Genomic DNA, 25,625 nt, shown 5'->3' with positions numbered 1-25,625 from the left:
CGGAACGTGTGAACTTAACCACTACGCCACCAGGCCAGCCCCATGCAGAAGCTCCCTATGTATCCTGTCCTTTTGGGTTTTATGGAGGCTTCACTAGAGGCCTGATTAATTCAATCATTTGCTACTAGTGTTGGTGAACTCCATCTCAAACCCCTCTGTCTCCCATCCCCAGAGGCAGGGGTGGGGTAGGGTGGGGCTGAAAGTTTCAGCCTCTAATCAAGATTAGTTCCCCTGGCAACCAGCCCCATCCTTTGATTACCTAAGGTCCTTCGGAAAGTGGCCTTGTTAACATAAAGTCAGGTGTGTTACAAAGGACTTGTTACGAATAACAAAAGATAACTTTATCTCCTGAATCATTTTGGAAATTATAAGGGTTTTAGGAGCTCCGTGGCAAGAATGAAGACCAAATCTATTATAAATCACAATATCACAGCTGGAGTTTTTCTAGCGTTTGTCCTGGGCCCTCTTCTATACCAGTCAATAAAAAAAGAAACAAAGAAATAAGTATAAACATAAATCATGTCACTCCATTTTGGCATCCTTTTGCACTTTGAAATGTCAGCTGCAAAACAATCAATAACCAATCTATAGATGGGAGAGATAAGGTGACCTTTACTTGAGCCAAAGAGAGGATCATAATCCTGGAAGGCAGTCTTCACAAAGGAAGGAAGCGTTCAGGAGAAACACGGTTTTCATTCAAGTCTTATATCTTTTTAGAACAAAGAACGTACGTTAAACACACCCAGGATACATTTTCATTAAAGTTTCAAGGAGGTATTTAGTTGCAAATTAGCAGATCAATAGGACCCTGATGTTGGGAAAGGGAATTATATTGGGAGTACTAATACAGCCTTACTGGCTTTGCAGGAGGGGAAGTATGCATTCTTTTTTTTGCCGCCCCCCCCCCCCCCCCCCCCCCCCGCCCCGAAGAAGCTTAGCCCTGAGCTAACATCTGCTAATCCTCCTCTTTTTCCTGAGGAAGACTGGCCCTGAGCTAACATCCATGCCCATCTTCCTCTACTTTATATGTGGGACGCCACCTCAGCATGGCTTGATGAGTGGTGCCATGTCCACACCCGGGATCCAAACTGGCGAACCCCGGGCCGCCAAAGCGGAACGTTCACTCTTAACTGCTGCACCACCAGGCCAGCCCTGTATGCATTCTTATTTTAATGGTTAAAGCAGATGTCCAAAAGTGTGTTTGATAGGCCACAAATCAGGCTTTTTTTTTTCCTTTTAGTTCAAGCCGAATCAGTTTTGAATGACAATAGTTACCCCCATACCCGAATATGTGAAAATCTCTTGTCAAAATAAAACTTAAACTCCTTTTCATGACCTATAGGGCTATCGGAGGCAGAATAATGGTCCCCCAAAGATGTTGCTGTAGGTTGAATGTCCTCCCAAAATTCCTATGTTAAATCCTAACTCCCAGTGTGATGGTGTGAGGAGGTCGGGCCTGTGGGAGGTGATTAGGTCATGAGGGCGGAGCTCTTATGAATGGGATTAGTGCTGTTATAAGAGACCCGGAGAGCTCCCTCACCCCTCACCATCTGAGGATGCTGTGAGAAGATGACCACCTATGAACCAGGAAGCCGGCCCTCACCAGACACCCAATCTGCCAGCACCTCGATCTTGGACTTCCCGGCCTCCAGAACTATGAGAAATAAATTTCTGTTGTTTATAAGCCACCCAGTCTATGGTATTTTTGGTATAGCAACCCAAATGGAATAGGACAGATGTCTGGGTCTTAATTCCCAAACCTGTGAATATGTTACCTTATGCAGCAAGAGGGACTTTGCAGATGAGATTCAGTTAAAGATCTTATCTTTCTTTTTTTTTTTTTAAGGAAGATTTGCCCTGAGCTAACATCCGTGCCCATCTTCCTCCACTTTATATGTAGGACGCCTGCCACAGCATGGCTTGCCAAGTGGTGCGTAGGTCCACACCCAGGATCTGACCAGGTGAACCCCGGGCCGCTGAAGTGGAACTTGTGAAATTAACCGCTGTGCCACCAGGCCAGCCCCTTGGTTAAAGATCTCCAAATAGGGAGATGATCCTGGATTACTCAAGTGGGCCCAATGTAATATTACACACGGTCTTCATAAAAGGAAGGCAGGAGGGTCAGTCAGAGCAGATGCTACACTGCTGACTTTGACGGTGAAAGGAGTCACAAGCCCAAGGAATGCAGGCAGCCTTTAGAAGCTGGAAAGGGCAAGGAAATGCATTCTGCCCTAGAGCGTCCAAAGGAAGGCAGCCCGGCAGACACCCTGACGTTAGCTCAGTGAAACCCTTCTCAGACTTCGGACAGTTATAAACTGTTGCAAGCCACTAAGTTTGTGGTGATTTGTAACAGCGGTAACAGGAAACTAATACAAGGGCCCTTTGCCATCTGGCCACTCCTCACTCCAACCTCGTGTTGTTGCTATCCCCTCATTCACTGAGCTTTAGCCGCAGCGGCCAGTGCCAAGTACTTCCCTGTCTCAGGGCCTTTGCAGTTGCTGTTTCCTCTGCTAGTAATCCTCTTCGCTCTGCCCCAGCTCTTAAGACCTCCAGCTCCTTCGGATCTCTGCTCAAACGTCACCTCCACAGAGAAGGCCTCTCTGACCAGCCTGTCAAGAGTAGACACTCCTCTCACACCCCTACTGTCACATCCTGTTTTTTTCTCTCGTAACACCACATCTGAAGCGACCATGTTTGCTTTGGTCTGTTTACTTGCTCACTATATGTCTTCCCTCTAAATTGTCACCTCCTCAGGAGTAGGAACTTGCAGTCTTGCTCATTTCTATGTTCCCAGCACCCAGAACAGCGCCTGGCACATGGTAAGTACTTAAGAAATGGTTGCTGTGGGGCTGGCCCGGTGGCACGCAGCAGTTAAGTTCGGATCCTGGGTGTGGACATGGCACTGCTTAGCAAAAACCATACTGTGGCAGGCGTCGCACATATAAAGTAGAGGAAGATGGGCATGGATGTTAGCTCAGGGCCGGTCTTCCTCAGTAAAAAGAGGATTGGCAGCAGATGTTGGCTCAGAGCGAATCTTCCTCCAAAAAAAAAAAAAGAAACGGTTGCTGAATGAATGAATGTGCCTCAGTCTGATTAAGGACTCGTGTTCTAGTTCCCGAGCTGTGGGTGGAAGTAGATTCTTTTTCCTGGATGAGAGAGGCTTCAACCTAGATGGACTCACAAAGTGTTTATGAAACACAAGCAGTTTTTAAAAGCCGTCATCCATTCTTCCAAGACGCAGTGGGCAAGAAAGGGGGCAATCCCAAGCCAACAATGGAAGTGAAGGGCTGGAGTGAGGGTAGGGGAGGGTAGGTAGAGTCAGGCCTGCTGTGTCCATGAGGTACCACTTGGGTGGGCACTGTAGACGAAACGTTGACACTTTTCCCTGCCGCCATTATGGGTCAGCAGTGTGTGATCACATTCTGGCGTTGGCTCCCTTTGCCCCCTGCTGTGTGAATTGGAACACCCAGGAGCTACTCTCCGAAGGCGGGGAGGAGCCAGGCCCTACAGCGAACAATGTTATTCTCACTCCGCTGGCTTTAATGTAACAATGTGGGACCCGACCAGAGGTAGCCCTTTGAAAATTACTTGTATTTTTCATAGAAAATTACTTATATTTATCATGGAATTATTCAATATAATAAAGGATCTCCCAATATAATAGTATCTTATTACTATTACTAGTGAAAGGCCACAGTGCCTTAATCTGTGCGTGGTGACTGTCGTGGCCCGTAGTCACCTTCTCCTTGTCTTTCCCCTCAGCCGCTGCCTAGACCATCACTGTGGATTGCAGCTGACGTGACCCTCTGGCTACTGACTGTCCAGCACAGGTGAGTGAAGGACAGAATGCTCTGGGAGCAAGTGGCACCAGCACCAGGATTCCTACACTGGAAACCGCCTTTGCCGCGTGTATCAGTTTCCTGGGGGTACCGTAAGAAATCCTACAAACTGGGGGCTTAGAACATCAGAAATTTATTCTTTCACAGTTCTGGAGGCCAGAAGTCCAAAACCAAGGTTTCTGCAGGGCCTGCGCCCCCTGAAGCCTCTAAGGAAGGACTCTACCTGGTCTTTTCAGCTTCTGGTGGCTCCTCATGCTCTCGGCTTGTGGCAGCGTAACTCCATTCTCTACCTGCATTTTTTTTCTTTGGGTGAGGACCTGCCCTGAGCTAAGTTCTGTTGCTAATCCTTCCTTTTTGCTTGAGGAAGATGGTCACTGAGCTAACATCTGTGCCAATCCTCCTCTATTTTGTATATTTTGTATGCAGGATGCCGCCACAGCGTGGCTTGACAAGCGGTGTGTAGGTCCACACCCGGGATCTGAACCTGCGAACCCCAGGCTCTGAAGGGGAGCGCGTGAACTTACCCACTACACCACTGGGCCAGCCCTCTACCTCCATCTTCACAGGGTCTTCTTTCCTCTGTGTATGCCTCTCCTCTTCTTGTGAGGACACCGGTCATTGGGTTGAGGGCCCACCCTAATCTAGTACAACCTCATCTTAACTAATTATATCTGGAAAGACCTTATTTCCAAATAAAGTTACATTCTGAGATTCTGGGTGGGCGTGAATTTTGGGTGGACATTATTCAGCCACTACACTGTTTACAATCACTCTCCACTCCAGACCCTTGCTTTAATTGGTTGCAGGCAATCTAGCAAGCCCTAATATGTTGATCTTGACAGGATTACTGTGCATACCGGCTCTTGCCACCTCAGCCATTGGATGGTAGGTTTTGTGGAAATGCAAAGGAGGTGGGCGACCCTAATCTGTGACACTGTTAAGGTGTGAGCGGGCCTCACTGGGATGGGGCAGCCCTCATCAGCTGGAACCGATAAGACGCTGTGGCCAGAACTGGGACATAATTCATAAACACATACACTCTACGGTCCCCCCCGACTCTGTGACACATGCTTTACAACAAATCTGAATCAAAATTATCAGAATCATAGCAAACAATTCTTTAAGTATTTGAGAACATTGCGATGTGTCCCATCACTGAGGTCATACCGAGAGTCCCATGAATGCCCATGGCATAGTCTCACCATGCCAGGAAGAAACACAGCCCCATCCGTTGCATCTGTGTTGCAGTTGTTCCATCTTTCTCTTCAGCTTACCGTGCCCAGCGCCTATGACCATCTGTGATATCCACTCTTATGGATGTTCTGGTTTTTCTTCTTCAAAGCGGTCCAAGAATCCTGTGATATTCTTATAAATCTTCCCCATCTTTTACTCCACTTGGCTCCCTTGAAGAAGGCGTTATCATTCCTGTTGGGTCTACTCTTAGGAGACGCCTGTGAGGTGAGGGGCTAAGCATAGACTCAGGCCGACATGGTCCATGTCTGGTGCTCTGTTCTTTTTTTTTTTTTTTTTTGAGGAAGATTAACCCTGAGCTAACTGCTGCCTATCCTCCTCTGTCTGCTAAGGAAGACCGGCCCTGAGCTAACATCCATGCCCATCTTCCTCTATTTTAATACATAGGATGCCTACCACAGCATGGCTTTTGCCAAGTGGTGCCATGTCTGCACCTGGGATCCGAACCAGCGAACCCTGGGCCACTAAGAAGCAGAATGTGCGCACTTAACCGCTGCACCACCGGGCCGGCCCCATAGTGCTCTTTTCTTACTGGTATTTCTCTGATGGGGTGAGTTTCCCCATTGGAGATCCCCTGAGATTACGTGAACCTCGTCCAGGCCACCTGAGGAGTTATGGCTTTCTTTCCTTCCATGTGAAAGTGGAACATTGCTTTCTTTCTCGTGACAGTTGTAGTTGGGCTAACAAGGCGCATTAAAGTTATTGTAAAATGTCTATGGGTCTGTATCCGATCAGGGTTTTACCCAAACGGAGTGTTCATCACCTTGGCAATCAGGTTGCAAAGTCACCCTGTTAGGTTATGGTCAGTCTATTTACAAGAAGACTGCGTGCATGGTGTCAGATAATTATGCCGGTTACAGTGAAGCCACTGAGGGTGGTCAACATAAATGCTTTTCTATTCTGAAAGAGATAACAAAAATCTGGGATCTGGGGCCGGCCCGGTGGCACAGTGGTTAAGTGCACACATTCCACTTTGGTGCCTGGGGTTTGCCGGTTCGGATCCTGAGTGTGGACATGGCACTGCTTGGCAAGCCATGCTGTGGCAGGTGTCCTACGTATAAAGTAGAGGAAGATGGGCACGGATGTTAGCTCAGGGCCAGTCTTCTTCAGAAAAAAAAAAAAATCTTGCATCTTTACTCTCATTCCCCCATAAACTTTAATGTCTTTAAACTTGACTATAGGACTATATTTTGGCTGTTTGAAAAGCTCTAGGGTGTCAGAATAGTTGTTTATTATATAATTTAGATAAATTATTCTGTTGGAACGATGTTCCACTTTCCACTTATTTCATCCCCTAGTCTGGATTTGGATGTTTCCTTAGTAATCCATTCAACTTTTTTTTTTTGAGGAAGATTAGCCCTGAGCTGACATCTGCCGCCCATCCTCCTCTTTTTGCTGAGGAAGACTGGCCCTGAGCTAACATCTGAAGCAGAATGTATGCACTTAACCACTGTGCCAACGGGCTGGCATACAGTTTTAATGGAGGCCAATGGACAAGAAGATATAAATAAAAAAAATAATTCTAGTGAGTGCTGATATAATAAATTTGGGGAGACATACCTGGGGGATAAGGAGGGAGGGCACTAATTCAAATTAGAGGTGGTCAGGGAAGTGTGGTCTGAGGAGGTGACATGTGAGCTGAGACCTGAAGGACCTGAAGAAGCCAGCCCTGGAATGCTATGGGAAAAGAGCCTTCCAGGTGGAGGGAACTGTGAGTGCAAAGGCCCTGAGGCAGGAATACTTTGTAATAGGGCAGACTCCTGGTCCAGTGCTCCTTTGCCACTTGCTGCCTCTCTAGGCCCTCAAAGAGGTCCCTTTGGTGCCCTGGGCCTCCATTAAGCTTAGTCCCTAAGGTGCTGACTTAACCAGGAAGGCAGTAGCTCTCTCAGGCTGTGGGTCCTCCTCCCAGAGGCCCTGTGGCTGACCCGGATCTGAGATTCCTGATTCCTGTCTGGCAGGGGGTGAGCAGACATCCTCCCTGCCAGCTCTCCCCAGGCTCCAGCCCCAGCCCCAAATCTCCATGACAACCCTAGACACAATCCTGACCTGAAGAGGATCTGGAAGGGCAGCACAAAGATCACCGTGAAGAGACCAGAGGAGCTGGCCGACTGCCTCCCCTCGCTCCTCGCGTCCTGCAGCTTCCCCGCTGGCCTGGCCAGGCCCCACGCCCCAGTCTCCCCAAAGCCCCCAGACAGGACTCTGCAGGTCTGCCCCATTGCTGGGCACAGCAGGGCCCAGATGGCGGCCTGTCTCCCGCTGCTGCCCCCGAGGTTGCTGCTGCTGGGGGCAGCCGCCCTGGCTGCGTGTGCCCTGGAGACAGGTGAGCACGATGGGGCTGGGCTCAGGCGGCAGGAGATCCGGCCCCATCCCCCTCAGAGACTGTTTCCCCGGTCAGCACTCACCCTCACCGGCTGGGACCTCTTGAATCGGGGGAGGCTGGGAAGCCCTGTGCCCGGTCTGGTCTTGCCTGGCACTCCCAAGTCCCCCCCCAACCCCTTTGGTAGGCTGGAGCCCCAAGTCACTCAGAAGCAGGGCTCGGGGCGGGGGGACAGCCCTCAGGCCTGGGCATGGAAAACACGGCGGGCTTTGGGGTCGGACAACCCTGCATTCACACACTCACGCTGCCTCCTCCTGCATTTCTACCCTTGGGACCCTCGTTTCTACTCTAAGTCTCAGTTTCTTCAGTAGTAAAATGGGGTTTATTAGGGTGCATGTAACTGACAAGAGGTGCCTGAACTGACAAGAGACTGTTTAGTGTCTTTATTGTCCTGCTTACGGTAAACGTTCGTACCATGGCTCTAGAAAACGTGGTCATGGAGGGCTGCAACATCATAGACTGTCTATCCATCATAGTATCTCTCTAAAATCCAGAAAATTCTGAGACGTATCCTAGAGTTTTTGAATAAGAGAGTGAGGACTTAAATTATTTAATCCTCACAAAAATTCGGATTGTTTAAGCAACCCCTTTTACCGATAAGGAAACTGAGGCTCAGAGAGGGTGAGTGACTTCGCGGGGGTCACACCGCGGGCGGGGCGGGGGCGGAGCCCGGCCCGCGGCGGCGCGCTCCAGGCCCGGTGCCTTCCGCTGCAGCCGACCTGGCGGAGCGCTGCGGGCACACGTGGCGCGGGGACGCGCTGCTGCTGCGCTCGCACTCCGCGTCGCGCAACTTCTACTTCGTGGCCCCGGACACCGACTGCGCGCTCTGGGTGCGGGCGGCGGCCCCCGGCGACAGGATCCGCTTCCAGTTCCGCTTCTTCCTGGTCTACAGCCTGACGCCCCCGTCTCCGGCGCCCCCCGCGCCCAACGCCTCCTCCCCGGCGCCGGCCGACCCCTGCGCCCCCGGCTCCTACCTGCAGTTCTACGAGGGCCCGCCGGGGGCGCCCCGGCCCCTGGGGGCCCCGCTCTGCGGCCTGACCATCCCCGCCCCGGTGGCGTCCTCGGGGGACTACCTGGGCCTGCGCCTGGTCACCAGAGGCCGCCAGCCCCGCGTGGATTTCGTGGGCGAAGCCACCTCTTTCCGGCTGGGTGGGTTGGAGCGGTCGGCCAGGACCCGGCCTCGGGGGTGGGGTCGGGGGTGGCAGCTGCGGCCTGGGGCCGGGATGGGGCTGGCGCTCCAGCTCCGGAAGATGGAGGGGGCTTGGGCCTAACGGAGGGAAGGAGGTGGGGACAGGTGGCGGGGTTAGGGGCGTCCCAATAGGGACATTCCAGGCCCAAAGAGCCAACCCCGTCAATCTGGCTTCCATGGGTGTGTATCTCACACCGCCCTACCAGTCCCTGGTGCACACACTCACGCATTCACACACGACTCATCCCCATGCAACTCCTGGACTCACACCTCATGCTCTAGCCCCACCCGCTCACACACACTGTCCATGTACACAGCTCACACCACGTACACGCGTACACCCGACTCCACACCTTGCACTCCCACACTGCAATACACAACCCACACACTGCACACTGACACACTCAGTTCACCTCACACACGCCTCCTTCACGCACAGTTCCACTTTGCTCCCTTAGATGCAACTCATTCACACACTCTCGTGTACACGTCGGCTCCTCTGTCCTGGTCAGCCCTTCAGATGTTTGCCAGCGGCCGGCGTTGGGACTCTGGAGATCCTAAGTGACAGAAATTGATCGCTCGTTTGGCGTGGCCTTTGGTCCTTTGCACGCCAGTCTCCTCTGTCCCTTGCAGCAGCTCTTCTGTGCTGCGTTCTGGCCCTCAGACGGGCGGGTGGGCAGCAGGCTCTGTGGGTCCGGTAAACGCCCCAGGCAGAGCGGCACGCCCTAACTGCTGGAGGTGTCCTCTTGCTCACGCTGGGTTCAAGGCTTTAGCCACGGCAGGTTCCCCCAGGACTGAAGACACAGCTCACCCATGTCACGGCCCATGTCACAGCCGATGTCACAGCAGAGGCTGTGTCCAGGGCTGGCGAGCGGATGAGCTGCTGAAGTCCAGAAGATTCCACAACCATGGAGAAGCTTTGTTTCCATCTCTGGCAAAATATCCAGACTGGAGAATTAAGCATGGGGTTGTGAGCGCTTCGAGACGAGAACATGGGGGCTCTGAGAGCCAGGACAGGTCCAGCAGGAACTAGACCTTAACATGCCAGGCCCTGGCCAGCCCTTCAGCCCGGAGGTGCTCAGAGAGCACCCCCGCGCGTCTCGTGTGTCTCTAGTCACGTCCCACGTCCCGCCTTCCTTCTCCCCTGGAATCGTGCATGGTCTGAATTTTGGCTTTTAGACTCTCTCTTGCCCATTAGAGTCTCTGGCTCAGGGATGAACCTTATGAAATTTTGGGGTCATGACTGGTGGTGCCTGGGTCCCCTTTTCTGGATCCTGTCGGCTGCCACATGCCAAGGTTCCTATCACGGACGTTGTTTTTGCAAACAGCTCTCACTGGCAGGTTGGATATCACGCCCTCCTCCTGCCTCTCTCCCTCCCTGTGGCCGTGCCTGCTTGGTGGCCCTGCCCCCTTGGGGTGCAGCTGTCAGCCAGGGAGGCCGAGAATGTGGCAGCTGCTCTGTGTTCTGCAGGATTGGGCTCTGAAAAGAAGGTGACAGTGCAGAAGCCCTAATGCGACTCTGGTGTCCTCGGGTCAGTTTTGTCATCGGAATGAGGAAAGGTTCATTTCACACCCTCGGGCCACACGCACAGTGTCAGTCACTTATACCTGCAAGCACGCCCTGCCTGGTTCGTGCACACGCTCTTACACTGACACTCACACGTCTCCCCATCCGTCTCCACTACTACTGTTTTCTCTCACAGACATTCATTCTTACACCTCTACACCTTCTATATATTAGAATGTCCACTTTCATTTGCAGATGAAAGAAACCCAACTCAAGTAGGCTTAAGCCTAAGAAGGATTTTGAGGTTCCTGTAACTGGGATATTAAGGTGTTGGTTCAGGTATAGCTGGATCCAGGAGTTCAAGTAATTTCACCTAGGCTGTGTCTCTTTGTTTTCTTCTACCTTTGCATTGTGTGGGTCCATTTGGCTTCCATCTCAGGCAGCTCCTCTTTCTACTTGGCAGCAAAGGCACCCTGCAGCTCCAAGTCCACAATCACCCCCACAGCTCTAACCTCAATGAGATAGAGAGCAAGCACCTTTTCTTATGGTTCTAGCAAAAGCCTGGGGCCAAATTTGATTAGTCATGGCCAGGAAATGGATGCTCTGATTGGCAGGCCCCCCACTGGGACATGGTGTTGGTCAGTCCCACCTGAACCAGCTTTTCTGCACAGAATGGGATTCGGGTAAGCCAACCCATCTGCCACGCCCTGCGACCGAGTCACATAATTCTCTCACCCAGGTGCTTATTCATTCACCTAGCAAATATTAACGTGCCAGGTGCTGTTCTAGGCTCTAGAGATACAGCAATGAACAAAAGAGAAGTCTCTGTCCTCTTTGAGCTGACATTCTGGGGCAGACAGACCAGAAACAAATAATCAAGTAGATCCGCATTCTGCAGAGGTGGCGAGTGCCGCCGAGGAACCCAAACCCAGAGAAGGAGGCGGGTGCTGGGCCACGGGGTTCTCAGCGGAGGTTAGGGAAGGCCTGCGGATAAGAGAAATCTGAGTGGAGACCCAAAGGGAGCGAGCCCTGCAGTTACCTGCGGAGGAGAATGCCGGGCGGAGCTGATGGCCAGCGCTGAGCCCTGAGCGAGGGTTTGCTTGGAGTCCGGGTTCGCTGGGCTACCGTGGGCCCTGTGCATCACACATGCAGACACACTCCCACCCACTGTGTGCCACAGTGTGTATGAACGTGGGGCTGAATTCCTACTCTGCTACTTATGTACAAGCTGTGTGGCTTTGGTCAACTGACCTAACCTCCCTGTGCCTAGTCTTCTCATCTCTGAAATGGGGTTAATTACAGTATTTACCCCCATAGGGTAATTGTGAGAACGTAATGAGCTGGGATGGGAATAAAGTGTTTAGAACCACACCTGGCCTGGAGAGGACTCAATGAGTGTCAGCTGCCAGCATCAGCATCCTTATGATCACGCGTGTCTCCCATGAAATGTCCATCCGCACTCCCACATGGACGCACGTAGAAACAGCCCACCCCCCCACCCCCCACGCACACCTCCTGCATTCCCTCGCTGTAGGACCCCAACCTCCCTGGGTCATGGGCCGGCCCAGGGTCCTCATCTCATGCCTTCCCTCTGGGCCTCAGGATCCTGTGGTGCCTACTTCCGCTGTGGGAATGGCAGGTGCATCCCCCGGAGCCTGGTGTGTGATCGCTGGGGCCTGGACAACTGTGGCGACGGCAGTGATCAGGCTCCTTGGCCCCCAGCCGACTGCAGAGGTGAGTGACAGGCGTGGCCTGGGCCCCGCTGAGCAGCTGATAGGGAGGCTGGGCTGACTCCCCTTCCCTGGGGCACAGCCTGAGTGGGGGATGGAGGCAGGGGTGCAGCAGGAGAGAATAAGGGGAAGTGCATTAGTGGGCAATCTGGACCAGACCACCTGAGGCTCAGAGCAAGTCAGAGCTGGGATGATGCTAGAGATGATCTAGTCCAGCTGCTTCCACACGATGGTTTAGTGGTGGAAGCTTTTCCTAAATGGAGCCTTGCACGGAGGCCTGAGACATCAAAAGGAGAGATGCTCTATTTACTGGATGTGGGGGGCCCGGGGCCGACTCATGTCCCGCTGAGGGACCTGAGTTTGACCCTTAAGACTTACTTTGAAAACCATTGATTTAGTCTGACTCCCACATTTTACAGATGAGGAAATTCAGGCCTAGGGAGAAGAAATGACTTGCACAAGGTCATAGAGTCATCAAGTGACATGACCAGGAATGGTCTCTGTGGATAGAACAGACCAGTATAGGTCACCCAGAAATATCCTTCTTGGGAATCTGGAGATGCCCCATCCCCAGTCAGGAGTGGGATAGAGGCAGGGCTGCCATGTCTGGTTGAACAGGTTGTTTACTGCAAAAAGGTGCCTGAGGGGTGAAATCCAGCTTCCCAGGACCCCGACCTCTCACTCACCTCCCAAGCCACTCCTCAGCCTCCTTCACAGGTTCCTTGTTAGCTCCCTGACACTGTGCTTTGTGCCATGAGGCCCAGGTCCTACATTCTCTCCGCCTCCACCCACGCTCATTCCCTTGGTGGTCTCCTTTATATTGTGTCGCCAGCTGGACTTGTCTTTGAACTCAGTTACATAACCACCTCCCTACTCACATCTCCACATGGACGTGTGGGCGGCATCTCAGACTTAACTTGCCCCAAACTGAACTTCTGGTCCACAGCCACCGCATCCTGCTCGTCACCAGTTTCCCTTCTCACCAAAGCTGCAGAGTCCCCCTTTACTCTTTTTTCCCTCTCAGCCCATGGGCATCAGCATCATGAGGATGTGTCTGATGTTTTGCTCATGGTAAGACCGGAGTTATGGGTTACTAGGAGGAAGACCACAGAGGTACAGCGTCATTTCTGTCACATCCTATCACAGGTACATGCTCCCAGCATCATTCACAGCTGCTGATGTTGGCCTTGACACCTGGCCGAGGTCGTGTTGGTCAGGTGTCTCCACTGTTACTCTTCCTGTCTCCCCTTGCCATGTGTCCTTTTTGGAAGGAGGTCAGTCTGCATAGCCTGCACTTAAGGGGTGGGGAGTTAAGCATCTCTGCCAGAGGAACCTTAAAAAAATTTTATTGAGGGGCCGGTCCCGTGGCTGAGTGGTCGAGTTTGCACCCTCTGCTTTGGCGGCCCAGAGTTTCGCCAGTTCGAATCCTGGGCGCGGACATGGTGCCACTCGTGGGGCCATGTGGAGGTGGCATCCCACATGTCACAACTAGAAGGACCCACAACTAAAAATACACAACTATGTACCAGGGGGGCTTTGGGGAGAAAAAGGAAAAATAAAATATTTAAAAAAGAATTTTATTGAGATATAATTGACATGTAACATTGTATGTTAGTTTCAGGTGTAGAAGATGATGATTTGGTATCTGCATATATTGCAAAATGGTCGCCGCAGGTCTAGTTAACATCCGTCACCACACAGAGTTACAAATTTTTTTCCTTGTGATGAGATCTACTCTCTTAGCAACTTTCAAATATACCACACGGTATTGTTAACGAGTCCCCGTGCTGTATATGACATCCGCATGATTTATTTATTTTATATCTGGGAGTTTGTCCCTTTTGACCCCCTTCAACCATTTCTCCCACCCGCCACCCCCAGTCTCTGGCAACCACCAGTTTGTTCTTGTATCTATGAGCTTGTTTTTCGTTTTTAGATTCCACATCTAAGTGAGATCATACGGTATTTGTCTTTCTCTGTCTGACCTATTTCACTTAGCATATTGCCTTCAAGGTCCATCCATGTTGTTGCAAATGGCAAGATTTCCTTCTTCTTTTTTTTTTTATCACTGAGTAATATCCGTACATATGTATCCACTCATCCACCGACCAGCCCTTGGGATGCTTCCACGTCTTGGCTGTTGTAAATAAGGCTGCAATGAACATGGGATGCAGATATGTCTTCAGGTTAGTGTTTCCATTTCCTTCGGATAAATACTCAGAAGTGGAACTGCCGGACCACGTGGTGGTTCTGTCAGAGGAACCTTCTAAAACACAGAGTCAGATCACGTCCCTCCTGTGCTCGGCACCCTCCACCCTCCTCATCTCACTCAGCAGGAGCAAAGCCTCCCGGGGGCCCACAGGCCATGTGCCATCTGGTCCGTCACCTCCCTGGGCCCTTCGCTTCTCTGGCTCTGCCCCTCCCCCGTGCCTGCTGGCTTCCTCAGCGCCTCCCCACTGGCCCTGCAGCTCCCCCCACGCTCCTGTCTCGTCCTACCTCTGCTCTCTTCCCTGGCTCTTTCCTCGGCCTGGAAGCTGTTCCCCAGAGATTGACACCTCATCCTGAAGGTCTCTGCTTAACCCTCACTCTCTGTGAGCTCTTTCCTGACGCTTTTATTAAGAATAGCAACTCTGTGACCACTGACGGATGAATGGATAAACACAATGTGATATGTCCACACAATGGCATATTATTCAGCCCTGAAAAGGAAGGGAATTCAGACACATGCTACAGCATGGACGAAGCTTGAGGACATTATGCTAAGTGAAAAAGTTGGACACAAAAGGATAAATACAGTATGATTCCAATGGTGTTAGACACCTAGAGTAGTCAAAATCACAGAGACAGACAGTAGAATGGTTGTTGCCAGGGGCTGGGGGAGGGGGAACCGAGAGTTAGTGTTTAATGGGTGTGGAGTTTCAGTTTTACAAGATGAAAATACTTCTAGAGATGGACAGTGTTGATGGTTGCACAACACATTGAATGTCCGTAATACCACTGAACTGTATTCTTTTTTTTTTTGAGGAAGATTAGCCCTGAGCTAACATTGGCTGCCAGTCCTCCTCTTTTTGCTGAGGAAGACTGGCCCTGAGCTAACATCCATGCCCATCTTCCTCTACTTTATATGTGGGACGCCTACCACAGCATGGTGTGCCAAGCTGTGCCATGTCCGCACCCAGGATCTGAACCAGTGAACCCTGGGCCGCCGAAGTGGAACGTGTGCACTTAACTGCTGCACCACCGGGCTGGCCCTGAACAGTATTCTTAAAAATGGTTAAAATGGTAAATTTTTTTTTTAAGGAAAATTAGCCCTGACCTACTATCTGCTGCCAATCCTGTTTTTTGCTGAGGAAGAGCGGCCCTGAGCTAACATCCGTGCCCATCTTCCTCTACTTTATATGTGAAAATATGTCAAGTGGTGCCATGTCTGCACCTGGGATCCAAACCAGTGAACCCCGGGCCGCTGCAGTGGAACGTGTGCACCTAACTGCTGCATCACCGGGCTGGCCCCTCATTTTTTTTTTTGCGGAGGAAGATTCGCCCTAAGCTAACATCTGTTGCCAATCTTCCTCCTTTTTTCTTCCTTTCCCCCCCAAAAGCCCCAGCACCTAGTTGTGTATACTTGTAGGTTCTTCTGGCTCTTCTGTGTGAGCCGCCACCACAGCATGGCTACTGACAGACGAGTGGTGTGGTTCCAAGCCCGGGAACTGAACCCGGGCCGCTGGAGCAGAGCATGCTGAACCACTAGGCCATCAGGGCTGGCTCTAAATTTTATGTTTTGCATGGTTTACCACAATTTAAAAAAATGGCAATGCTGCCCCTCACCAACACGCTGTGTCCTTTTCCTCTAATTTTTCTCCACGGCACCTAACTCCATTTGACGTACCATCTAATTTGTGCTTTGTGTCTCCTCACACTAACAGGCCAGTTCCAAGAAGACAGTTTTGTCTGTTTTGTTCACTGTCGCGTCCCCCAGTCCCTAGAGCAATGCCCAGGGTACAGCAGATGCTCAAGAAATACTAGTCAAATGAGTGGAAGAATGGACCTCTCTTGCCTCAGTTTCTTTATCTGTAAAATGGGGGTGACAGCGGCTGGCCCAGTGACGCAGCAGTTAAGTTCACATGTTCTACTTTGGGGGCCCCGGGTTTGCCAGTTCAGATCCTGGGTGCGGACATGGCACCACTTGGCACGCCGGGCTGTGGTAGGTGTCCCACCTATAACATAGAGGAAGATGGGCATGGATGTTAGTTCAGAGCCAGTCTTCCTCAGCAAAAAAGAGGAGGATTGCCCGCAGATGTTTGCTCAGGGCTAATCTTCCTCAAAAAAAAAAAGGGGAGGGTGACAAACCTCACCTTTCAGAGTCATGTGAACTTTAAGCGAAAGACTCCAGGTAAAGGCCCAGCACTGAGCACCGTGTGACAGAAAACACTCGATCCCTGCGCACCCTCCTTCCTGAGAAGCAGTTCCATGCACAATCCCCAAGCCCCGGAGCTAGACGGCGAGCTCAAGTCCTCCCCTCTCACTTCCGGCTCTGTGACCTGTGCAGGTGACTTAACCTCAGTGCCTCACTCCCCTTATTGGTCAAACGGAAACACTAACAGTAACAAACTCAGAGAGGTTTCAGGAGGATGAAAGGAGACGTCACCACGCCCGCCGGGCAGTCCTCCGTGTGTCAGCCCCGCTACAACCCCTGCAGGTCCCAGCGAGGCAGTGAGGACCGACACCTCCGAGCCGCTGACCCTCTCCCCGACTCTCGGCTCTGCAGGCCGCCTCCGGAGTGCAGCCAGGAGGAGTCCCCCAGCAGGCCGGGACCCTGCACAGCAGGATGCCGCTCCCAGAGGTAGGTGGCTCCAGGTGACCACCTGCTCCCACTCCTCCCACCAAGAGCCCACTTGTCCCTGTGCAGGCGATGGGGACAGGGTCAGCGGGCCCAGGCCGAGGCCTGAGTGGACTCTCCCCTTCCTCCCACAGGTCCCCGGTTGCAGGGTGTGGCACTGGCCTCCTCGCTGCTCCTGGCCTCTGCCGGCCTCTTCATGGGCCTCCTCTGGTGCTGGGGCTCCCTGAGCTGGCTGGCCTGGCGGGCTGGTGCCCGTGGCCCCTGTCCCAGCTGCACCATCTGTTACATGTGTCCTGGTCAGGTGGCCCCTGGGGGGCTGCAGCTGGGTGGGCCAACCTTCCAGGGCCAGGCGGGCCACCCCTAGAGAGGCTGCGGGCATCAGAGGAAGGGAGTGGGCTCTGGGGTCACACAGACCCTGGGTTCCACCCCCACCCCCTGGAGGCCTGCTTGACCTTGGGCAGGTCGCTTAGCCCTCTGAGACTCAGTCTGTTCCTCTGGAAAATGGGATACTCCTGCCTCACATGGTTCGGGAAGGCCACCGGAGGGAACTGGGCCTGTAGCTGGTGGCAGCTGGTGGCAGCTGGCGCCCTGCTGTTCAGCGAAGGGCAAGGCCTCCACGCCCAGGGCAGGCAGCATGGCCTCTCTCATCTGAAGCCGCCTGGCTTCCCTCCTGGACTTCACCTGCCCTGCTCCACCCCACCCCGGCCCACCTCGGGTTCCACTGGTCAAGCCCTTGTCAAGGACACAGGAGACAGCCCTGGCGGGGATAGCACCGTTTATTAAGAAAGATCAAGACAAAGACCACAGGAAGGTCCCTTCTAGGACACAGAGGCCAGGCGTCCCGACCCCACATCTGGGGCTGCTGGTGGGGAGGGCGCTCGCTTGCCCCAAGTTGGGCCCTCAGGCTCCCACAGGTGGGGCAGGGCTGTCATGTTCCCTTCCTGTCCCTCCCAGTCGCGAGTTGTGGCTTCCCCTACCCAAGGCACTAACTCTTTCCGACCACCAATGCCCTCCTCCCCCCATGTCCCCTGGGCCTTCACTTCCAGATCGGTGGGGGGATGCGGCCTGGTGCTGGCGGGGAGACCCTCAGTGCTGGGCTCTGCCTGGGCAGCTCCTGCTCAGAGTTGGGATGGTTTCCCTTGCAGCCCCTGAGGGCGGGGGCCCTGGGCTCGTGTTGGGTGGGGGAGGTGCAGGCCAGGAGGGCTTGGTGGGAGGGGGTGGCTGCCAGGGGAAGGTGACCCGCTGGCGAGGCGGAGGGGGCTGGGACAGGGGCCGGCAGGGGTGGGGACTGCCTGCCCAGGGGTGAGCTGCCTTTGCTCCACAGTTGGCACTAAAGAGCTTTCCCAACCCAGAGGATGCTGACAAAGGCCATCACAGGCCTCCTGCTCCAGGGAGCTGCTGGGGCCCCAGGCTGGAAGCCGAGGGTGACTCCCGTGGGAACGAGGGCTGCCCAGGAGCTGCTCGACTGGACAACCCAGCTCCACCTCGGGGGCTTGACTGGTGGGGGCAGTTCTGAGCCCACTCAGCCACCGTGCCAGACCTTCTCCTGGGTCCTGGTGGCCCTCTGAGGCGCTGCTCCCATCTCACCTGCCCTGCCCGCCAGCCTGCGGCTTTGCCCAGGTGTGTCTGTGTGTGGGGGGTGGCGTGCCCACCCTCCAGTCCAGCCCAGGGCAGTAGCAGCAAAGCGTGGCATCGCCTCAGTTTCTTACAAAATAGTCATAATAATAATAATAATAATAATATACTCGACGTTGTGGGGCTGGGGCGCTGCCCGGGAGTCCGTGTGGGGCAGGCGGCTGCCTATGAGGGGCAGGGGCGCGTGTTGGCCCCCGCCTGGGCGCGGTGCTGCAGGTCCAGGGGCTGTGGGGGCGGGGCGCCGGGCCGGGCCGAGTGCAGCACCAGGTTCTTGATACAGCCCGTGATGCCCGAGGAGAACCTGCCCCCAGTCAGCGTGGCCACGTCGGGGGCTCCGCCTGTGGGGAGGGGAGAGGACGGGCCTGTCAGCTCCGGGGGCCTGGGAGGCGAGGAAGGCCGGGTGCCCCAGCTCTGCAGCAGCCCCATCCTCTCCCTGCCCCGAGGACGGGGCCCCAGGAGCCCAGGACTCACCGATGTAGATGCTGCCCTTGGTGTTGACTGCCACGTTAGGGCCTGGGGACTGCCCGCTGACCAGCTCCTCGCCGTCCACCTGGATGGAGCCTCTCCGGCCCTCTCTGCAGGGCAACCAGGTCAGGCCCCTCACCACCAATTCCCCACCCTCCTCGACCCAAGGAGAGTCCCCTCCCTCTGCCACAGAGACTCCAGATGGAGACTCCTTCCCCGTTAGTTCTTTCCTTCCCCACCTGGATGAGATCTGGCACCACAAACAGCTTCCTAGCTCCCCACCCAGGCTTCCTCCATTCCCTGGGGTACTTGCCCGTCCACCCCCCATGGAGTTCGTCCTGCCCTGGAGTCTGTGCTCTGGCTGGTGGGCTTTCCCTCGACTGTGGCTTCAGGTTCTGGTGGGGAGCATCCTGTCTCAGTCTAGCACTCTGGGCCCCTCAAGCCTAGGGCCCAGCTCCCTTACCGCAGTGCTGTCACCCGATGCCACTCGCCGTCATTGATGGGGTCCTCGGAGACAAGACGGGCCTCCCCACTGCCCAGCTGGTAGCTGCAGTCACACAGGCCCAAGAAGGTGTGAGCTGGGGCAGGACTGGATGGGGTGTGGGATGGTGGTGGTGTGCAGCTGGGGCACTGGAAGCTGCAGCTTCTTGTGGGAGGAGCCAAGGGGCCGACCAGAGGGGAAGCCACCGATGGTGTGAGGGGGGCCGGGGAAGGGTCAGGTGCCAGGACCCACCTGAAGACAAGGTGCCCGTCCTGAAGCCCGAGACTCATGAAGTCCTTGCCTCGGCTGGCCTCTCCCACCTCCTGCCAGGGAAGCACAGAGTCTCTGGGGTCCCCAGCCTGCAGAGCCGAGGCCCTCGACAGCTATGGCCTCCACCTTTCTCTCTCCCACTGCCCGAGCCACCAGGAGGCAGGGAGCCCTGAGAGCCCGGGCTCGACACCCACACTCACCACGCCTTGCCAGAGCAGGAGGCCACTGGCCGTGCTGGTCCGAACCTCCAGCTCGATGGTCTCGGGAACTTCGGGCAGGCTGTGGTGGGGGAGAGAGTGAGGGGCAGAAATCCCAGAGGCTAGATCCTCTCCCTGCAACCTGTCCCCTCCCTGGGCCCACGGGCTGTCCCAACACGCGTCTCACCTCCTGGAGAGGACATGGCCGGGGAGAGCTAGGAAGCCGTCATCATGGAAATAGGCTGCGTACTGCCCAGGGGCATCTGTGGGAGGAGGGGCGATGGTGAGGCACCTCGCCAGCAAGGAGCATCCATCTCAAATCGGTTCCCTGACCTGCCTCCACCCCGACATGAACTACGACGGGGACTCGGAACCTGCAGTCCCTGGAGACCAAGAGGCCGTGGACAGAATTTAGGGGCCTGCGAACTTGGATGGGAAAATCCTACAGCTCTATTTTCACTCACTCGTCACTGAAGTTTAGCAGGTCCTTCAATTACGCATGGAGGCACCCAACCGAGGGAGCAGCAGCAGGACCCGGGACTTTGTCACTATAGGAGGTGTCCTTATGGCAGGACAGTGGTTGCAAATATTTCAAAACGTCGCTTATGCTTATTGAAACTGTGGTAGCTCTTAGGCCCATGACTCGATCTTGTTATTTAATGTGTTAATAAAGAAGCGCATATGTTACAAATCAGAACACTTTGCATATTTTGGGAACCTTATTTTGGTATAACTGGTTTCCTCTGAAATCCTCTGTATTTCATTTGATGCGGTCAGTACGGTCCAGGGAGGTGACCAACCGTCCCCATTTGCCGAGTCCTGTCCTGGTTTGAGCTCTGGAAGTCCCACATCCTGAGCAGCCCCTCAGTCCTGAGGAGCCAGGACAGTTGGGCACTAGGTCCGCAGCACATAAAAGGGTCAGAACCTTTGCGTTCCCTCCATCTTATGTGTGGGAGGACAGGCTCCCGGGGGAGGGACTTGCCCAGGAAGTGGGAAGCCTGGACAGCAATCTGGACCTTTCGGCTCCAACGTCTACACTGTGGGTGGCTCCAACATCCCCAGCCCTGCTCAGACCCATCCCACAGGCCAGCGCTGGCCCCTGTGGGCCTGGCAGCTACAAGGGGTGGGGACACTTTGCCACCTGTCACCAAATGATGAGGATAACAGCTAACACTTACTAAGCACCTGCTACGTGCCAGTCACAGTGCAGGGAGCTTCATGTCCAGCTGCAAACATCGTTTCATCTAACTTGATCCTTATAACCAACTATGACTTAGATATGATATTAACAAAAACTAACATTCTGTACCCACTCTGGACCAGATGTTGTTCTAAGCATTTTAAATACATTAAGTCATTTTACTTTCACAAAATTCTATCCAAACCTTTGTGGAAGGATGTTACTTCTCTCCATTTTATACATGAGGAAACTGAGGCACAGAGAGGTTAAGTGACTCGCCCAAAGTCACACAGCTAGTAAGTGGGAGGGCTTGGATTTGAACCCAGGCAGGCTGGCACCAGAGTCCACACTCTTACTCACTATCCCACTACTTCTCTTATTCTATTAGTGATAAATAAGAAGATATGTATCTATAAAGCAGTTAGCACAGGGCCTATAATTGTTCAGTAAACATTCATTTTTAAAGTTATCATTGCCTTTAAACTGATTGTGGAATCCTTGAGAGTGAGGGTCCTGCCTTATTCATCTTATATCTACTGCTCCCAGGGCAAGGGCGGGTGTACAATAAGATCTTTGTTGATGGAATGTATGAATACAGAGGAGGAAACTGAGGTCAGAGTGGTTCAAGAGCCTGCCCAAGGTCACCCAGCCAGTAAGTCCAGGGCAGGACCCGGCTCTGTGTGGTTGTGATCTTTATTCTGTCGATCTGTGCCCCGTGAGCCTCTCTCTGGGCCTGTTGTGCTAAGAGGCCAGAATTGAGGGGATGGGGTCATTGGAAGAGGGGGCCTGGAAACCTGGAGCCAGGGAGGAGACAAGCCCACTCGGCTTCCCTCGCTGGCCCAGCAAGAACGTACCATTGCCCCCGCTGCCTTCAAGATGCCAATCGGACTCCGCTGTGCCATGTCCAGAGCCTATGGAGAAAGGCAGGGTCCAGTCAGTGGACACAGATACCCACGGGGACTGTGTCCCGGGCCCCGAGAGGGAGGTGGAGAGAAGCTGGAGAGGTTACCTTGTTGGCAGCGTGGGCCAGAGAAGCCGGGGGGACAGAGGCAGTGGGTGCCCCGGCAGGTGCCCCCATGCAGACAGGGCTCCCGGAGCTGGCAGGGGTTCTCTTCGTGCTCACAGAGGTCTCCTGTGGGCCAGGGCAGAGTGAGTGGGCACGGGCTGGAGCTGCCGCTGAACACCCTCCGCCTTCTTCCAGGGCCCGGGCGGCTCACGCACCTTTGAAGCCATCTTGACACAGGCACTGGAACTCGTACTCTCCAGCGGGCATGCATGTGGCGCCGTGCTGGCAAGGCTGGGGCTCGCACGGGGAGCTGTCGTAGCACTGCCCGATGCCCCGGCTGCCCAGGAAGCTGTAGGTGAGGTCCAACCGCTTTCCGTTCACTGACACCTGTGGGCAGAGGGACCCTGCGGGACTCACGGGATGCAGGAGGCAGGGGCATAGCTGTGCCAGCAGAGAGAAGGCAGTAAAGGGAAGCTGGGAACCCAAGATGGAACTTGAGCAGGGATTCCAGCGGAAGGAGGAACATGAGCTGAGTGCCTACTATGTGCCAGGAACATCCACAGCACAACCTTCAGTACAACTCTTCAAAGTAGGTGTAATTGTCTCCATTTGACAGAGGAGGAAACCGAGGCTCAAGGGTGAAGGGGGTGGTCCCGAGGGCCTTGGCCAAGCTGCAGGGGGAGGGCCCCGCCCCGTGTGCGCTCCCAGCCTGCTCACCTCTCCCACGCAGCCGCGGAAGGGAGCGCTTGCGTTGGCGGCCGGGGGCAGCGACACGGAGGGCTCCACGCCGCCGAGGTAGAGGAGGGTGTCGAGGTTGAGGCCCTGGCTCTTGCCGGGCGAGGAGCGCAGCACGGGGCGCCCGCCGTTCACGCGCAGGCTGCCGTCCTTGTTGAGGCGCTCTGCGGACACGCGGTGCCAGCGGCCCAGGGCCAGCGGCTCGGCGCTGCGCAGCACGGCCAGCCCTGCGGAGGACGCCAGGTGGGTCGGCGCAAGCATGGCCCCCTGCCCCGCCCCGTTCGGGGACTTGAGCAGATAGGGGCTTTCCTTTAGCCTCCCGGTGCTCCCGGAGGAAGCCCAGAGAGGTCTAGGGACTTGGCTAAAGTGACACATAGAGAGAAGGAATGGGAAGGAACAAGGACTTGAACCGGTCTGACCTCTGAATTTATTCCTCTGAGCCTTCTCGAGGATGGAGAGCCAAGGAGGGCACAGAGCTTGGCACTGGGAGCCCATCTACATTTGGTGTCTGGTGCTCACCTGACCCCAGCTCGTAGCGGAACTCCAGGTGGCCACCAACCATCGCCAGGGACACGAAGTCCTCCACAGGCCCGCTCTTCCCCCCACTGAACAGCAGGACTCCGTCGGGCGCCAGTGGCTTGAACTCGACATCCAGGCGTAGCTCATGGTGTGTGTTGGTGAGGGCGGGCAGTGCCAGGTAGGAGCCGGTGCCCGACATGGAGGGGGTGGTGACCGTCACACCTGCGGCAGCCACAGGTCAGCCGTGGACGGGGGGATACCGGAGTCCCAGGAGGTGTCAACTACTCAGCCTTCCTCCAGGACTCCTGCCCACCCCACTCTCTAGTCCCAGCGGCTCAGGATCAGCTGGGCAACAGCTGTAGCAGCACAAGAGCCCCCCGGCACTGCGGCCCAAGCTAGAAGGATCTCCAATAAGGTAGGGGTCCCCTTTGGGGGTCCTCAGGTAAGGGATTCAGACTGGGCAGAAGCTTGGCCAGGTGACTTTGAGGCCCTCTGGCTCTGGAATAATTTTATCATCCATAGGGCCCATCATGGCCTCAGATGCTCTGCCCAGCTTCCCCCGTCCTTACTGGGATCCTGGGGGTCCCAGGCCCGGCTCCACTCACCTTCCTCACACCTTATCCCCGAGCGGCCCAGGTGGCAGCGGCAGGTGTAGCCTCGGCCGTCAGGCCGGTTCACACAGGTGGCGTCGGGCCCACAGGCCTCTGGGAGACACACGGGCCAGCAAGGAGGACATTGAGGTAGCCCGGGAGAGGGTGGGGTCCTGATACCAAAGCCCCACCTGTTGCACCCCAGGGGCCTCGGTCAGTTAGGGCCAGGCCAGCCTGGGCGGGCTGTCGGAGACCGGGGAGCACGACTGGGTTAGAGCAAGGGTGGGGGGGGGGGCAGAGGAGGCTGGGAAGGGGACAGCATGGGGGGAGGGGAGCAAGCCACTGTTAGTCTGTGGTGCTCTTGAAAGACTGTAGCTGGATAACAGTGGGGTCCATGAGGACCTGGGCGGCAGGTAGTGGGGCGAGCACCTTGGTAGCAGATGGGAAGGTGGTGGGTACCTGGGGAGCAGTGATGGGGCTGGGGGAGTGCCTGGGGAGCACCGATGGGGGTAGTATGAGTAGCGGGGTGGCTATGATGGGGGGGTGAGTACCTGGGCAGCAGAGATGGGAGGCAGCGTGAGTATTAGGGTGGCAGGGATGGCAGCCATGATCTAGGAGGGGTGGTAAGTACTCGGTTAAGCGTGATTGAGCGTGGTAAGTACAGTTAGCAGTGGGCGTGGGGTGGATATGAAGGGACGGCAATGGGCAGAGGCAAGCCCCCAGGGGTGGCAGTGATGGGGAGGTGTACACACCTGGGTGGCAGTGCAGGGCCTGCGAGTGTTCACAGCGGCTCCCGGTGAAGCCAGGCAGGCAGACGCACACGTAGCTGCTGCTCTCCGAGTCCTGGCACTGGCCCCCGTTCTGCAAAGCAGCCCCCAGAAGTCAGTCCGAGGACACGCTGGTCCTGCTCCACTCCCCAGAGGGGCCTACCACGGTTGAGGGCAGTGGCCAGGGGCAGCCAGGCGGCGTGTGCGGCGTGGGATTACCTGGCACGGCCGGTCCCGACAGGTGGGGCAGTGGGAGATGCCGTGTGCTGTAAGGTTGAGGTCATGGAAGACGATCTCCTCGCCCTGGATGCGCAGCTCCCGGACGCAGCCTGGGAGGTGGGCAGGCAGGATGAGCAAAGGTGGGGGCGCTGGGAGGCCCGCCCAGGCCCCACCCACGCCCGGCAGCGCCCTCCCAGGTTCCCACGGGCTCTGTGAGCCGGGTGAGGCTTGGCGAGGGCTGGAGGCGGGTGGGGGGCTCACCTATGAAGCCACTGCTCAGCCCTGCCTTGGGGATGGCACTGTAGTCAGGGTAGCCGCCCAGGTAGAGCTCCTCGTTCAGGTCCAGGCCCTGGAACTTGCCCTGGGCAGTGCGGAAGGTGGGAATGGCAGAGAGGCCAGGCAGGGGTGGGGAGGGGGCTGGGAGAGGGGGACGGGGTCGGCTCTCACCTGGGAGGTCCCGTTGACCGGGGCCAGGCTGCCCACAATCAGGGAGCCCTGAGTGAGGCTGCGCAGCAGGGTCACCGTGTGGAACTGGCCCAGCGCCAGCGGTGTGGGGTGGCGGATGGTGGCCATGCCTGAGCCTGCGTCAAAGCTGCTCCATGGGGCAGGACCGGGGCAGGAGAGAGTAGACATGGGGTTTGTAAGAAGGGCTAGCAGGGGGCCCAGCCTGGGCAAAGGGGATGCCACCATTCCCTGCAGTCCTGCTCCATTTCCTGTCCCTGCCTTGTCCTCCCACCCCATTCCCCACCCCAGCCCTCCACTCCCTGCCCAGGTCTCCTCCTCTCCCCCACCCTTTCCTTGGAGCCTTGGAGCTCCAAGTGCCCTTGGCTC

The 25,625-nt window shown here is 55.4% G+C and overlaps 2 protein-coding genes across 11 annotated transcripts in view; one reads left to right on the top strand and one right to left on the bottom strand.

Annotated features, from left to right (window-relative positions):
• The first annotated feature begins 1,046 nt into the window (after positions 1–1,046).
• On the top strand, positions 1,047–18,470 carry LDLRAD2 (low density lipoprotein receptor class A domain containing 2). The gene is made up of 8 exons (XM_070510745.1): positions 1,047–2,819; positions 3,763–3,830; positions 5,109–5,297; positions 6,443–7,410; positions 8,182–8,616; positions 11,766–11,897; positions 16,590–16,733; positions 16,865–18,470. The coding sequence occupies exons 4-8, from the start codon at positions 7,329–7,331 to the stop codon at positions 17,092–17,094; spliced, it is 1,023 nt and encodes a 340-aa protein (XP_070366846.1). The 5' UTR covers positions 1,047–2,819; positions 3,763–3,830; positions 5,109–5,297; positions 6,443–7,328; the 3' UTR covers positions 17,095–18,470.
• The window catches only part of HSPG2 (heparan sulfate proteoglycan 2), a 99,254-nt gene continuing 91,117 nt past the window's right edge, over positions 17,489–25,625 (bottom strand). For 8 of the 10 annotated variants that reach the window (XM_070510736.1, XM_070510738.1, XM_070510741.1 and 5 more), the window contains 16 exons: positions 25,242–25,386; positions 25,056–25,155; positions 24,795–24,904; positions 24,561–24,669; positions 23,824–23,922; positions 23,219–23,440; positions 22,682–22,926; positions 22,180–22,351; positions 21,968–22,090; positions 21,813–21,869; positions 19,966–20,041; positions 19,782–19,860; positions 19,564–19,634; positions 19,294–19,377; positions 18,837–18,940; positions 17,489–18,703 (listed from right to left, as the gene is read on the bottom strand). In XM_070510736.1, coding sequence (XP_070366837.1) covers positions 18,531–18,703; positions 18,837–18,940; positions 19,294–19,377; positions 19,564–19,634; positions 19,782–19,860; positions 19,966–20,041; positions 21,813–21,869; positions 21,968–22,090; positions 22,180–22,351; positions 22,682–22,926; positions 23,219–23,440; positions 23,824–23,922; positions 24,561–24,669; positions 24,795–24,904; positions 25,056–25,155; positions 25,242–25,386 — 1,969 coding nt within the window. In that variant the 3' untranslated portion in view covers positions 17,489–18,530. Of the gene's footprint in view, positions 18,704–18,836; positions 18,941–19,293; positions 19,378–19,563; positions 19,635–19,781; positions 19,861–19,965; positions 20,042–21,812; positions 21,870–21,967; positions 22,091–22,179; positions 22,352–22,681; positions 22,927–23,218; positions 23,441–23,823; positions 23,923–24,138; positions 24,420–24,560; positions 24,670–24,794; positions 24,905–25,055; positions 25,156–25,241; positions 25,387–25,625 lie in introns of those variants that run through there. The other 2 variants (XM_070510743.1, XM_070510744.1) reach the window with 1 other exon arrangement.

This window comes from Equus asinus, chromosome 5 (assembly GCF_041296235.1).
Source record: "Equus asinus isolate D_3611 breed Donkey chromosome 5, EquAss-T2T_v2, whole genome shotgun sequence".
Lineage (NCBI taxonomy): Eukaryota > Metazoa > Chordata > Mammalia > Perissodactyla > Equidae > Equus > Equus asinus.
This window is presented reverse-complemented; position numbering and strand designations above follow the sequence as displayed.

Bases quoted from the DNA above. Each gene is read 5' to 3' on its own strand.
- LDLRAD2 (XM_070510745.1), top strand. From the start codon at position 7,329: ATGGCGGCCTGTCTCCCGCTGCTGCCCCCGAGGTTGCTGCTGCTGGGG. The intron at 7,411-8,181 runs GTGAGCACGATG...CTTCCGCTGCAG, and splicing joins TGCGTGTGCCCTGGAGACAG to CCGACCTGGCGGAGCGCTGC. The intron at 8,617-11,765 runs GTGGGTTGGAGC...TCTGGGCCTCAG, and splicing joins AGCCACCTCTTTCCGGCTGG to GATCCTGTGGTGCCTACTTC.